The following is a 12,807-nucleotide window of genomic DNA, read 5'->3' as shown; positions in this document are numbered from 1 at the left end:
ATTTGCTCTCCCCAACTTGAGATAATTGAAAACTAATGGATTATGAATCCGGAGACCTTTAATATAAAAAGGAATTTTTACTTGTTCGTGACTTATTTGAAATTACTGTCATTCTTAATAAATCCATGATTATTTGCATTAATAATATATCATTATTGGACCTCTAGTAAGTGTCGAAGTTGACCTCTCATCTCTACTTCTTCGAGATTAGACGGGATACTCATTGGGTACACGTTGTTTTCATACTCATACTACACTTCTGTGCATTTTTGTTGCACAGGCACATGCATCTTTAGTGGCCTAGTGAGCGTAGCAGCATGGTTGATACGGAGACTTAGGTGAGCTGCATTTCCGAGACGACCCGCAGCCAGCAAGTCTCTTTCAGATTACTATATTTATTTTCTGTCCAATATTGTATTCCGGACGGTTGTTGTATTACATTATTTCTTAGAAATTGCTCATGCACTTGTGACACCGGGTTTTGGGATGTCTATGGGTTTATTCAGAATTTTTTAAAAGTTGTTAAATGTTTCATTATTTATTTAGAGGAATTTGCGAAGTACTGTTTAAGCGTATAAAAGAAGTGATTTCGAAATATTTTAAATGAGAATTTAATTAAGTATTTTGGTTGGCTTGCCTGACAGCGGTGTCCAGCGCCATCACGATCCTTAGTGGATTTTGGATCGTGACATTTACAAAAGCCTAGGATCTATAAGATCTCCTGTTCTATATCCTTACTAACTCCACCAAAGAAGACTGAGCTCGTGCTAGTGTTTGCAACTAGGCCAGAAGTTTTAGAGAATTCTTGAAAGCATTGATAGAGTTGTTGTACATATATAGTGTCACCTCTGCAGAAAAGCAGCAGATCATCCGCAAAACTGAGTTGTATTATGTTCATCTTAGCACACTTAGGATGGTAATTGAAATTTGGATTCATCTTCAATGTCTTAAGTGTTCTTGTCAAGTACTCCATAACCAATACAAATAGATATGGAGACAATGGGTCTCTCTGCCTCAGTCCCTTCCTTGCATGAAATGGTAGTGTATACTGCCCATTGATAATGATAGAATAAGATACACTTCTCACACACTTCATGATCCAGTTGACAAATCTCCCAGGCATCTGTAAATTTTCCAGAACTTGTTCCATATAATCCCAGTCAATAAAGTCATAAGCCTTCTTCATATCAATCTTCATCATGCATCTTGGTGACACACCCTTCCTGCCATACCCTTTGACTAATTCATGACTGAGTATGATATTATCATTTATCAGCCTCCCTGGCACAAAGGCAGACCAGTTTCTATCTACTATATCATTCATTATCCCATGTAGTCTGTTTGTGATCACCTTTGAGATTATTTTATATAGTATAGTACAACATGATATTGGTTTGTACTCAGTAATACTAGTAGGATCCTTCACCTTTGGTACAAGAGTCACTGTTGTACAGTTAATAGGTTGATAGAGCTCAGAGTTTGTGAAGAAATCCATTACTGCCTCTGTCACTTCCTTACCAATCATAGGCCAAGCCTTCTTATAGTTAAAGCATTGAACCCATCGCATCCAGGTGCTTTGTTGTCTCTAATTCCCAGTAATGCATCATATACTTCCTCTTTAGATACATCTTTCACCAATTGAAGTTACTATTGTCTGTTCACCAGGGCTCTATCTCTCATCACTATTGGATTTATAGCTGGCACAGTTCCATCTGATGATCCCAGTAGTTATTTATAAAACCCAAGTACTTCCTCTTCAATCTCTTATTTGGATTGTACTACATCTCCATTAGCCTTTGTTAGGCTCTTTATTTTATTCTGGCAGCATCTATTCTTCATACTTGCATGAAAATAAGTTGTGTTACCATCCCCTAATTTCAGCCAATTCACTTTGGATTTCTGTTTCATAATGCTTTCTTATACCCCTAGCCATTTCTCTAGTTGAGCCTTCATATCTTTTTCTACCATAATCACATCCTCCTTCTGCCCAGGGTGCCTCATTTGCTCCTGCAGTTCTGCAAGTTGCTGTCTGCATTTGTTTATCTTCTTATCCACTTCATTATATTCCGCTTTATTAAGTTCCTTTCATTGCTTATTTCACCCTCTTTAACTTGCACCATACATCCTTCATTTTGTTTTCCCCATTTCCCTTTTGCTATGCTTCCTTTACTCTTGCAAGAAATTCCTTATGTTCGGCTAAATGGTTAAGAAACTTGAAAGGCCTTGATTCCCTTTCTTGATTATCTTCAAACTTGATACTCAAAGGAGAGTGGTCTGAACATCTTGGATCCATTACTCTTACTTTTAGTTGTGGCATTTATAGCATCCATACAACATTTACTATAGCTTTATCTATTATGCTATAAGTATGTCCATTGGTCCATGTGAATCTCCTTCCAACAGTTCTAATTTCTGTTAGGCCATTTTGCTCCATAAAGTCATTGAGATCCCTGACTTCAGCCTCTTGTACAGATTTGCCAACTGGTCTATCCTCTTGTCCTCTAATTGTATTATAGTCCCTCATTATCAACCATGGTCCTTGTTGTATATTGCTCCACCCATTCAATTCATCCCAAAGCCTTCTTCTATCTTCAATTTATGTAATCCATACACTGTAGTAAAAGTAAATCTAAGATTCATACCTTTTAGGTGAACTTCAGTATGAATGTATTGGTCAGATTTCCTCAGCTCTCTACATTCCACTTCATTAGAATCCCATAGTACCCAAATTCTTCCTCTATCACTATACTCACAGTTGGCTAACTATTTCCAGCCTGGAGTGATTCTCCTTATTACTTTTGTATTATTCTGTTTCTTTATTTTGTGCTCTAGTATTGCAATTATACTTATTCTATTACTTTTAATAAACATCTTGACATCTTTTTGTCTAGGGACCTTGTTCAATCCCTTTATGTTCCATGTAGCAAGAATCATACTAGGATGAATAGGTTTTGATCCCTTGCTCCTACTTCTTCATTGCCCATATGCTTGATTGTGCCTTCATCTATTGCTCTGTTGTATGCTAGCTGCAAACCAGTCTCTGCCAGAACATTGAAACCATTTATCATGCTGATAATTCCATTCTCGGGCTTCTCCCTGCTTTTAGCTACTGATTTCCCAGTAACTTTCTTCCATGCATGTTCCTGTTCTTTGTTTTGCATTGTTTCCTTGTGTCTCATTGTAACCAGCTATTTCCTTGTCTTTGTTTGTCTCTACCTTCTGCTGATTTCCTTTTTCATTTTGAATCACCTTCGGCTGCCACTCTTATTTCTACTTCTTCTTCCTTGTATTGTCCTTAGTGATTTTTTGCTATCTTGCATTACATTAATGTCCCACTTGCATACAAGTAGTACAGACTACAGGAACCCAGTCATAGGTCATCTCTTGCACAAACACTCTTCCATTAGGATATGTTACCTTCATTACTTTAGGAAGTTCTTTAGTAACATCTACTTCAATTAAGACTCTAGCATAGGAAATTCGATCTAGTTGAGTTGTAAATGCATCTGCATATAGTGGAACTCCTAAGATACTATTGATTCTGCTTAGTGACTTTGCTCCCCAACAGTTAAGAGGAAGGTTGGGGAGCCTTACCCAAATAGGAATAATCTGTAACACTTCCTTATTAAAGTCAAAATCAGCAGTCCATACTTTCATTATAATTGGCTTGTTAACATGTGAGGTCCAGAATATAAAATTTCATCTCTATCATTCATGCAATTGAATCTTACAATAAAGTATCCATCATTATGGAAGTAAACTTTTGGCTTTGTTGCAAAATTCCATTCAAACGCAATAAATCTCTCTGTAGCACCTATAGTTGGGGTACTTCCAACTACATATAGAATCAAAGCTTGTTTTCACTTCTGTGTTTCCTCTTCTACTTCTTCCTTACTCAATTCAACTATTACCTCACCATTTTTAATAGTTGGAGCAATGAAACTCAGATTCATCCCCTTCAGCGCCATTCTGTTCTCTACAAACAGATATGTCCACTTCTTTTGCTCTGGTTCCATCTTCTCATTAATTATTGCATTTTGTCTCTTATCCGTGCTCTCCTTGTCCTTAATTTTCCCAGATTTCCCAGCAATTGCACCTGAATTACTCACATGCATGTCGATTTGCTTTGGCTTTATAGTCACCTCGATTAATCTACCTTCATCGGATTTCTTATCACTCAACATTATCGGATTAATGTTCATAGTAGGAGGAGTTTTCATACCTTCCTTCATGGCTGTTAGCGATGGCTGCTGTTCCATTGAATTTTCATCTTCAATTTATGAATTCTGAGTTTTCCTTTCATTACTCTGAGTGTTACTGCTTGTTCCTACTAGATCCGTCCTCTGAATCACAACTGAAATTTTCTTAGGTCTGCCCCTCCCCTTTGATGAACATCGTACGTTAGCAATCACGCTTATCGTACGCTGAGAGAAAACGAGAAGAGAGCTTGAATTATCATATTGCAACATGAATATTTAGGGTAATAAAGCTTCCAATAGTGTATAGGTAGAGCCGTCAATATGCGCTTGGCCCGTTGGGCCAGCCCAGCCCAGCCCGTGATTTAGCAGGGCTGGGCTAGAATTTTTGGAGCCCATTTAAAAACGAGGCTTTTAAGCCCTGGCCCGAGTAAGCCCGTGGCCCGTGAAGCTTGACTGAGGCTGGGTCGGCCCGGCCCGTGGGCCTAATAAAATATTTATTTAAAATATATAAAAAATAAAAAGTATACTGCCTTTAGAGATGGAAAGTCAGAATTGGATCTTTACTAAGAGGAACCAAAACTTGATCTTGAGAAGTTTCAAGAGATGATGTTGTCATGTATTGGAAGGACCATTCTAGAAAATATCTTGATCTTTCAATGATGGTACGTGTTGTAATTAACATTTGTATTACCATTGTACCATCGGAATCAACATTTAGCATTAGTGGCGTGTTCTTACAAAGTACAGAAGTTGCATTTATTATGAAAATGTCCAAACACTTGTTACTACTTGAAATTGGCTGCACAGGTTTTCCCGAATTCAAACTGGTAATATTTTTTTATGTGAATTTAAATATTATCAATTTTTAAAATTTAATTATTTTTAATATTTAACTAATTAATATTGCATATGAATTGTAGATGAAAGTGAAGATTTTAAGACAACCTTGTCATAAGCGGATTCAAATGTATTTGATGAAGATGATGTGTTAGATATCTCATAAGCATCATGAATGTTCTCTTGAATAATTTGTTTTAAGTTTTGACTTTTAGTGAATTAAATATAGTCCTGTCTTTTACTTTTTTTAGTATTTATTGTGACATATTGAGACAATATAAAAAGTTATTAAGTTTTGCGAATTTTTTCCAGTAAGATATTTTTTAACTTTTAAATAATTATCTTTTTTTAGGTCAGAACTTAAAGAAAAAATATAAAATTATATTTTTAAAAATGATGGTCGGCCCGTAGGGGTCCGCGGCCCACATATGGCTGGAATGGGTAAGGCCCATCAAAATGGTGCACTAGCCCAGCCCAGCCCAGCCCGTCAATTGCTAAAGCCCATGTGGGTTGGGCTAGGCTAGCCCGGCCCGGCCCATATAGAAATGAAAAAACCCCTTTAAAAAAAATAGTCTCGCACCAGAAGTTTGAAGAAATTATGGCAGCATGCTTTGAATTCTGACGGCATACTTCAAACTTCTGCCTGCGTGCCTTAAAATTCTAATATCTTGCTTCAATTTAAGAGAAACCCCAACTCTCTCCTTCTCTTAAAGTATTTGATCTTCTAAAACCAGTCAAGAAGCAAAAAAGAGGAATCCGGAATAATACTAATTGAGAAATTTCAAGAAAAGAAAAGAAAATTAACAATATCAGGGACAAAAACTTCTTGAATTTGTACGGAAAATGATTCAAAATGCCCCTAAACTATTGAAAAAGGATTTAAAATACCCTTCATCTACCTATGGGGCTTAAAATGCCCTTCCATCCATTTTTTTGTTTACTTATGCCCTTTGACCGTTAGATCAAGGTACAATTAAAAATAATTATTATTCTTTTTGTAAAACTTAAAAAAAAATTACAAATATTTCGTTTTCTTAAACTAATGCACCAGTAGTCCACTAATTTAATAAAGTCTATTTCTTATTCTTTTATTCAAGTTTTTACAAAAAACAATTCAGTTTTTACAAAAAAATATTTTTTTTATCATTTTTTTCAGTTTTTTTAAAGCATTTTCTTGTAAAAACTGAAAATAAAAGTTGTAAAAACAGAAAAAAAAATGTTTTAATAAACTATTTTCGTTTTTTAAAAACTGCACAATTTTATTTATTTATTTTCAGTTTTTTTACAAAAACGATTTTTTTTCTGAAAAAAACTGAAAAATAAAAATAAAACGAAACGCTTTAAAAAAACTGAAAATAATGAAAATAAAATATTTTTCAAAAACGAAAATATTTAATTGAAAATATTTTTTTCAGTTTTTAAAAAACGAAAATATTTTATTACAAACTTTTTTTTCTGTTTTTACAAAAAAAATCTTTTAAAAAATATTTTTTTATAAAAACTGGGAAAAAAATTTATGAAAATTTTACTAAATTAGCGGACTATTGGTGCATTAGTTTAAAAAACGAAAATATTTTACAAAATATTTTTTTTTAAGTTTTACAATAAGAATAATTATTATTTTTAATTTAGCATTAACCTAACGGTCAAAGGGCATAAGTGAATCAAAAAAGTGGATGGAATGATATTTTTAGCCCAATAGGTGGATGTAGGGTATTTTTTAGGAGTGTGCATTCGAATCCGTTTATCGATAAATCGAATCGATTATTTGTTATCGGTTTATCGATTTATCGATTTTGATTTCAAAATTTTCCTTATCGAGTTATCGATTTTGATTTTGATTTCAATTTTGTCCTTTTCAGTTATCGGTTTATCGATAAATTGATAAGATATTAAAAAGAATTTTTTTTACCCTTATTCTATAATACCCTTTCATTTACCCTAAGTCCCTAACCCTATTATTTTCCCTACCACATTTAAGGAATGATCATATTTAAAGCTCAAGGGAATGAAATTCAAATTAATGGAAAACAGAATTAGCCGTGATGATGTATTTTTTTTTTATACCGTTGGAGTGTTGATGACATACATTTGATCCCTTACTTTAGTTTCGTTGCATGTGCTTGTTGACATAATTTTTATGCCATAAACGGTGTTCGTCTTATTTTAGCGCGTGTTTATAACGATATACTTTTCGTGGAATCCCGCAAATTTTCTTATTGGTGTAATCGATAAGCCCCAAAAATCGATAAATCAAAATCGAAAAAATTGAAACCTTATTGAAACGATAACGATAAACATATGTAAAAATCGATAAGTAATTATCGATAAGGATCAAAATTGAATCGATAAATCGAATGCACACCCCTGATATTTTTAGACCTTTTCTAATAGTTTAGGGATATTTTGAACCCTTTTCCGTAATTTGTATTTAGGGAAGGTTAATGACTTTGGAGTACCGTAAGAAAAAGATAGTAGTAGTACCAATAGTAGTTGAGCGGACTAAGCTGACCAATCACTGGCAGAGAAGAGATAAAGGTGTCCACTGTTAAAAAGGGCACAAATTTTAAAATGTACTCAATAATTAGCACTTCAAATATTCAACTAAGGCTGCTCGGTGGGCCGGGCCTGAACCGGACCGGACCGGGCCCGCGGTCCTAACGGGCCTGGTGGGTCGGGCCTGGTGGGGCCGGTCCTGGTGGTCCTCAGAAGCCCGTGACGGGCCGGTCTTCTAGTATGAGCCCACGAGCCCGGGACCGTTTAGCCCGGGACCGTCAGCTGGGCCTGGGCCGGTCCTGGCGGGCCTGGCGGGCCCAACGGCTATTTTTTATTTTTATTTAAAAAAAAAAAATCTCCAACGGCCATATTTAAAATCTAGCCGTTTGGGCTGAAAATATGACCGTTTTTAAATTTAAAAAATGGCCAGTTGGCCCCCAAACTTTATATAATTACACTTTTCCCCATTTCTCAACTATAAATACCCCCTCATTCTTTCATTTTTATTCACCAATTCATCAATATCTCTCAATATCTCTCAATCTCTCTACTACAATTACTTAATTTATTGTTGAAATTTCGTGAAAAATTGTGAAGTTGTTGAATTGAAGTTTTCAAGTGTTCAACGATTTTCAATTTTCAAGAAGTTGTTCGGCAATCCGGTAAACTCGTTTCAACTTTTACGTTTTAAGAATATATTTTTGTGTGGTTTAGTTTGCATAATTATAATTAATATGGCATTTACTTTGAAAAAAATGTTTGGTAAAGGAAAAGATAAAACCGGTGAAAGTAGTGGCCAACCAACTATCCTTCCCCCGGCTCCCCGACCTAGAAAAGATAAGCAAGTTGAAAGTAGTCGCCAACCTAGACGTCCTCCTCCTTCCATAATTCTTGATAGTGATCACCCTTGTTTTCAATTTACCGATAGTGAATTTTACCATAATGTTGCACCAGGTGAAAGATTAGATGATGAAATTATGAATGCTCTTTATCCTAATGAAACCATCTTAGAAAATAATGAGGAAAATGAGGATGATGATGAAACCCAAGCACCGGATTTAGATGATACACCTACTAGTCCTCTTAATAACCCAACTGATGCACCGATCGACCCACCTGTAGAAACTCCTACTTTTAATAGAGAACCTGCTAAACGCCTAGAAACATCATTAGTTTGGAATTATTTTACTCAAGTAAGAGAACAAAATAAGGCTAAGTGTAAAACTTGTGGGAAATTAATGGTGCATAAATATACTGGAGACCGTAGCGGCACGGGTAGTTTGACTAGGCACATAAAAACACACCCTAGAGATAAGGCTAGATTTTTTCAAATGAAAGCGCAACTAGAGGGGACAAATGTAGATTCTGCGGTTAACCCTAGTACAGGTTCAAATCTTGTTCAACCAGGAATTAACACTGTTACCGGAGGTATTTTATATTACGATCCAAATAGAGATCGTGAAGAATTAGCAAAGATGATTACTGTTATGTGCTTACCTTATACTTTTGCATCTAATCCTAATTGGGTTCATTATATTAGAAGAGTTTTTAATCCTACTTATAAAGGTTGGCCTCGCGCAACAGTTAAGAGTGATATTTATAAATTCAAACATGAATATGAACAATATTTGCGGTATTTATTTACTCATATACCTAATCGGATTTCTATTACTACTGATATTGGTAGAAGTGGTAATGATTGTGATTATCTAACTGTTACAAGTCATTGGATAGATGAGGAATGGATAATGCAAAAATGCATAATTGCATATAGAATAATTAATTCGCGTCACACAGGTAAGTTTATAGCTAACACTGTTGCAGATATTTGTAGATATTTTTGCTTTAGAGATAATACATAGACTAATATGTAACTTGTATTTTGGCACATCTTCCTTAGTTTTTTTTCCTTCTAATGGTGGTATTAGTACCTTGTTGTGCTCATTCCATTGGGGGAAGGATGACTAAGAAAGATATGCTATTTTTGGTAATAAAATTTATTGCTTCTACCCATGAATATCTTTTCGCAATATTTCTTTGTCTATGCTTAGAATTATTTATAAGCTACAATATATACATAAGATACAATATATATACTACAAGAAAATATATAAGAGAATATATATACATAAGATACAATATATATACTACAAGAAAATATATAAGAGAATATATATACATAAGATACAATATATATACTACAAGACAATATATTATGCGAATATATATACATAAGATACAATATATATACTACAAGACAATATATTATGCGAATATATATACATAAGATACAATATATATACTACAAGAAAATATATTATGCGAATATATATACATAAAATACAATATATATACTACAAGAAAATATATTATGCGAATATATATACATAAGATACAATATATATACTACAAGAAAATATATAAGAGAATATATATACATAAGATACAATATATAGACTACAAGACAATATATTATGCATGACAATTTAGTGTTTTACTATTGTTTTGTTATTTTCTTTTTCGTCAAGCACTTTAATAATTAGATATACATATATACTACATAGTGAATTTTTAATATAGCCATGATACTGCAAGAAATTGCCTTAAAAAAAAAATTCGCTAGGCCCGCGAAACCCACGAGCCCGACCCGTTAAACACAGGACCATGTGGGCTTAGGCCCGTCACGGGCCGATTCCACCCATTAAGCCCACGAAGACCGGGACCGCCAGAGCCCAGACCCACGAAGCCCGGCCCGTTAGGCCCAATAAGGCCCGGGCCAGAATACAACATTATATAATTCAACAATTGAACGGGTCACGAAACGTTATTTTGCAGGCTAGATTCCCTAGGCTTTTTTGCTTTCTAACAAAGTTGACACTAACTGGAATACTTTTTACAAATAGTTCATTCGCATATCAATCAGAATGCACCAATAATTTGTCATCTTCTCAGGAAAAAAAAACATCTCAGACGAATCAAAAATAAAAGGTTTATCAAAATTAAGAACATTTGAAAACTGTTGTATTTTGGACATAAAATAACAAAATTGATAGCCTAGTGGTCACTCAACTTGTGGTAAATTGGCTATCAAAGTCATCTAGGAGTATCTTTTATTTATCTTTCAAAAGTTGTTTTACTTTATTTAGTTAACTTCAATGGTCATCTTTGCAATATTTATACTTTTCGATAAAAATTTAATGACGTGGCAAGTTTAGTTTTAGAAAATAATAAACAAATGACTAATTTAGTATTTTAAAAAATTAGAAGGTATAGTACTTATAAGTTGAATTATACTATTCAAGGTAATTTAAGTATTAAGAGTGTATTACATCCAAAAAGTTTTTCATATTCCTATATTACATCTAAAAAGTTTGAATATGTTACCATTGAAGTTAACTAGGTAAAGTAAATCGAATTTTGAAAGACCAAAAATTTAAAAAAAAAAAAGACTTTGATGTCTGATCATCCAGGCTGTCAACTCTATAATAATAATAATAATAGTAATAATAATAGTAATAATAATAATAATAATAATAATAATAATAATAATAATAATAATAATAATATTGTTTTACAAGCAGTGAAGCAAAGTGAATTTAAAGGTGACAAGTGCATATTCTGATATGGTTCAATTATTTGATCTGAAAAGTAAGATTTGACTAAATTCAAGAAATTGACATGTTAAAGGTTTGATTTATACTCAGATAAATTGCCAACTCAAAAAAAAAAAAATCCAAAATGAAAATGACTCCTCAAATCTAGTATCCTGCTGTGTTCTTTCCGAATCATGAGTTGGAGTCTTTGGGTATTGAAACAGAATTCAACTCCTTATACAATAAGTTTAAAGTCATTGTCATGTACTATAATATTTGGAGATTTTCCTTGTATGTATGTATGCACTAAAATTTTGATTATCATTCAATTTGTCGCTTTAATTATTATGGAAAATACGGAAATAGATAGACCAAATCAGCAGATCTGGTAGAATTCGGAGATATCCTGTTCCCACTTGTAGTAGCCTAGCCTAGTAGGACTGTAACTTCTCGGAAATAAATCAATAATTTGTCCAAAGTAAATTGGAGACTTTTATTCAGTAATTATTAATTAAAACAACTTTTTATGTTTTTTAAATACTTTTATTTAAGTGTTTGCGATACTTTTACTTTTATTCCAAATTACATTACATATATAATATTAAATTTCAAATAAGCTATGTACGTACAATAATATTTACGTGAGAAAAAAAAATAGTAACAGGACATTGACTTAGTGATACAGAATTTTGTATGTAGAACCAAATGTTGTTTTAGTAGCGCCAAATATTTAAGTTGTGATTATGTTTTCTAATGTGAACCAAAAATACACCATACGAGTATACATTCATAAAAGGAGAAAACGTATGTGCATTGCCAATATTAATTATTCGAGCTATCTATCAAGCACTGGTGTTCTGAATTATGGTAAAATATTTGAGAACAAGAAAACAAATAAAACTTACCCTTACCCTATCAATCACTAGTGGTGGGCATCCTCCATTACCAACCAAGAGGTTGTGAGTTCGACTCACCTTAAGAGCAAGGTGGAGAGTTTTTGCAGATAGAAAAAAAAGTATTTGACCTCACATTGATATTTACACTAAATTACATAATTTAATTCTAACCATTCAAGATTTACTGAATGCACCAAGTATTTATGCCTAACTTCAAGCAAAGGCGTATATAATTTTTTAGTATCGGATTCATCTGAATTCAATATTTTTTGTACAATGCGTGAATTTATATGTATGAGCCCGTAATTTTAAAAATATAATAATATGCGAAGAATTTTAAATATTGAATCCACAAAAGAATTACTTACGATTTGATAGAATTCACTAGTTTTAACCTAAGCTTTATATTTGTGTTAAAAAGTCCACTTGATATTATACATAATTTATTCAAAACCAAATAAAGTGCCTTTTCTAAAATCCAAAATTCATAAGCTCAAATCCTAACTTCCTTTAATAGAAAAGTATAGTGGAATCCTAACTCCATATATAAAGAAATATTTTTTTAATTGCAGAATAAATAGTTGTCCTAGTTGATTGTCATTCCTCTAACAATATTGAGAAAAAAGTAAAAATAGTACCAAAATTGGATAGGACTTTCTATTTCTTCTAATAATAATTTGAGTAGGACTTGGATACAGTATAAACGAGGTATAAAAAGACCAAATCCAACCGGTCTGTTGGAATTCGGAGTTATCCAATTTAAGATAGAAACAGTATAGGTAAGTA

General features: G+C 33.2%; 1 protein-coding gene across 1 annotated transcript; it reads right to left on the bottom strand.

The window, feature by feature from the left end:
* Nucleotides 1–3,324: 3,324 nt before the first annotated feature.
* Nucleotides 3,325–3,657, bottom strand: LOC142182167 (uncharacterized). The gene has a single exon (XM_075256173.1). The coding sequence runs from the start codon at nucleotides 3,655–3,657 to the stop codon at nucleotides 3,325–3,327; it is 333 nt and encodes a 110-aa protein (XP_075112274.1).
* Nucleotides 3,658–12,807: the final 9,150 nt, after the last annotated feature.

Source organism: Nicotiana tabacum, chromosome 6 (genome assembly GCF_000715075.1).
Source record: "Nicotiana tabacum cultivar K326 chromosome 6, ASM71507v2, whole genome shotgun sequence".
Taxonomy (NCBI): domain Eukaryota; kingdom Viridiplantae; phylum Streptophyta; class Magnoliopsida; order Solanales; family Solanaceae; genus Nicotiana; species Nicotiana tabacum.
This window is presented reverse-complemented; position numbering and strand designations above follow the sequence as displayed.

Bases quoted from the DNA above. Each gene is read 5' to 3' on its own strand.
- LOC142182167 (XM_075256173.1), bottom strand. From the start codon at position 3,657: ATGAAAGTATGGACTGCTGATTTTGACTTTAATAAGGAAGTGTTACAG.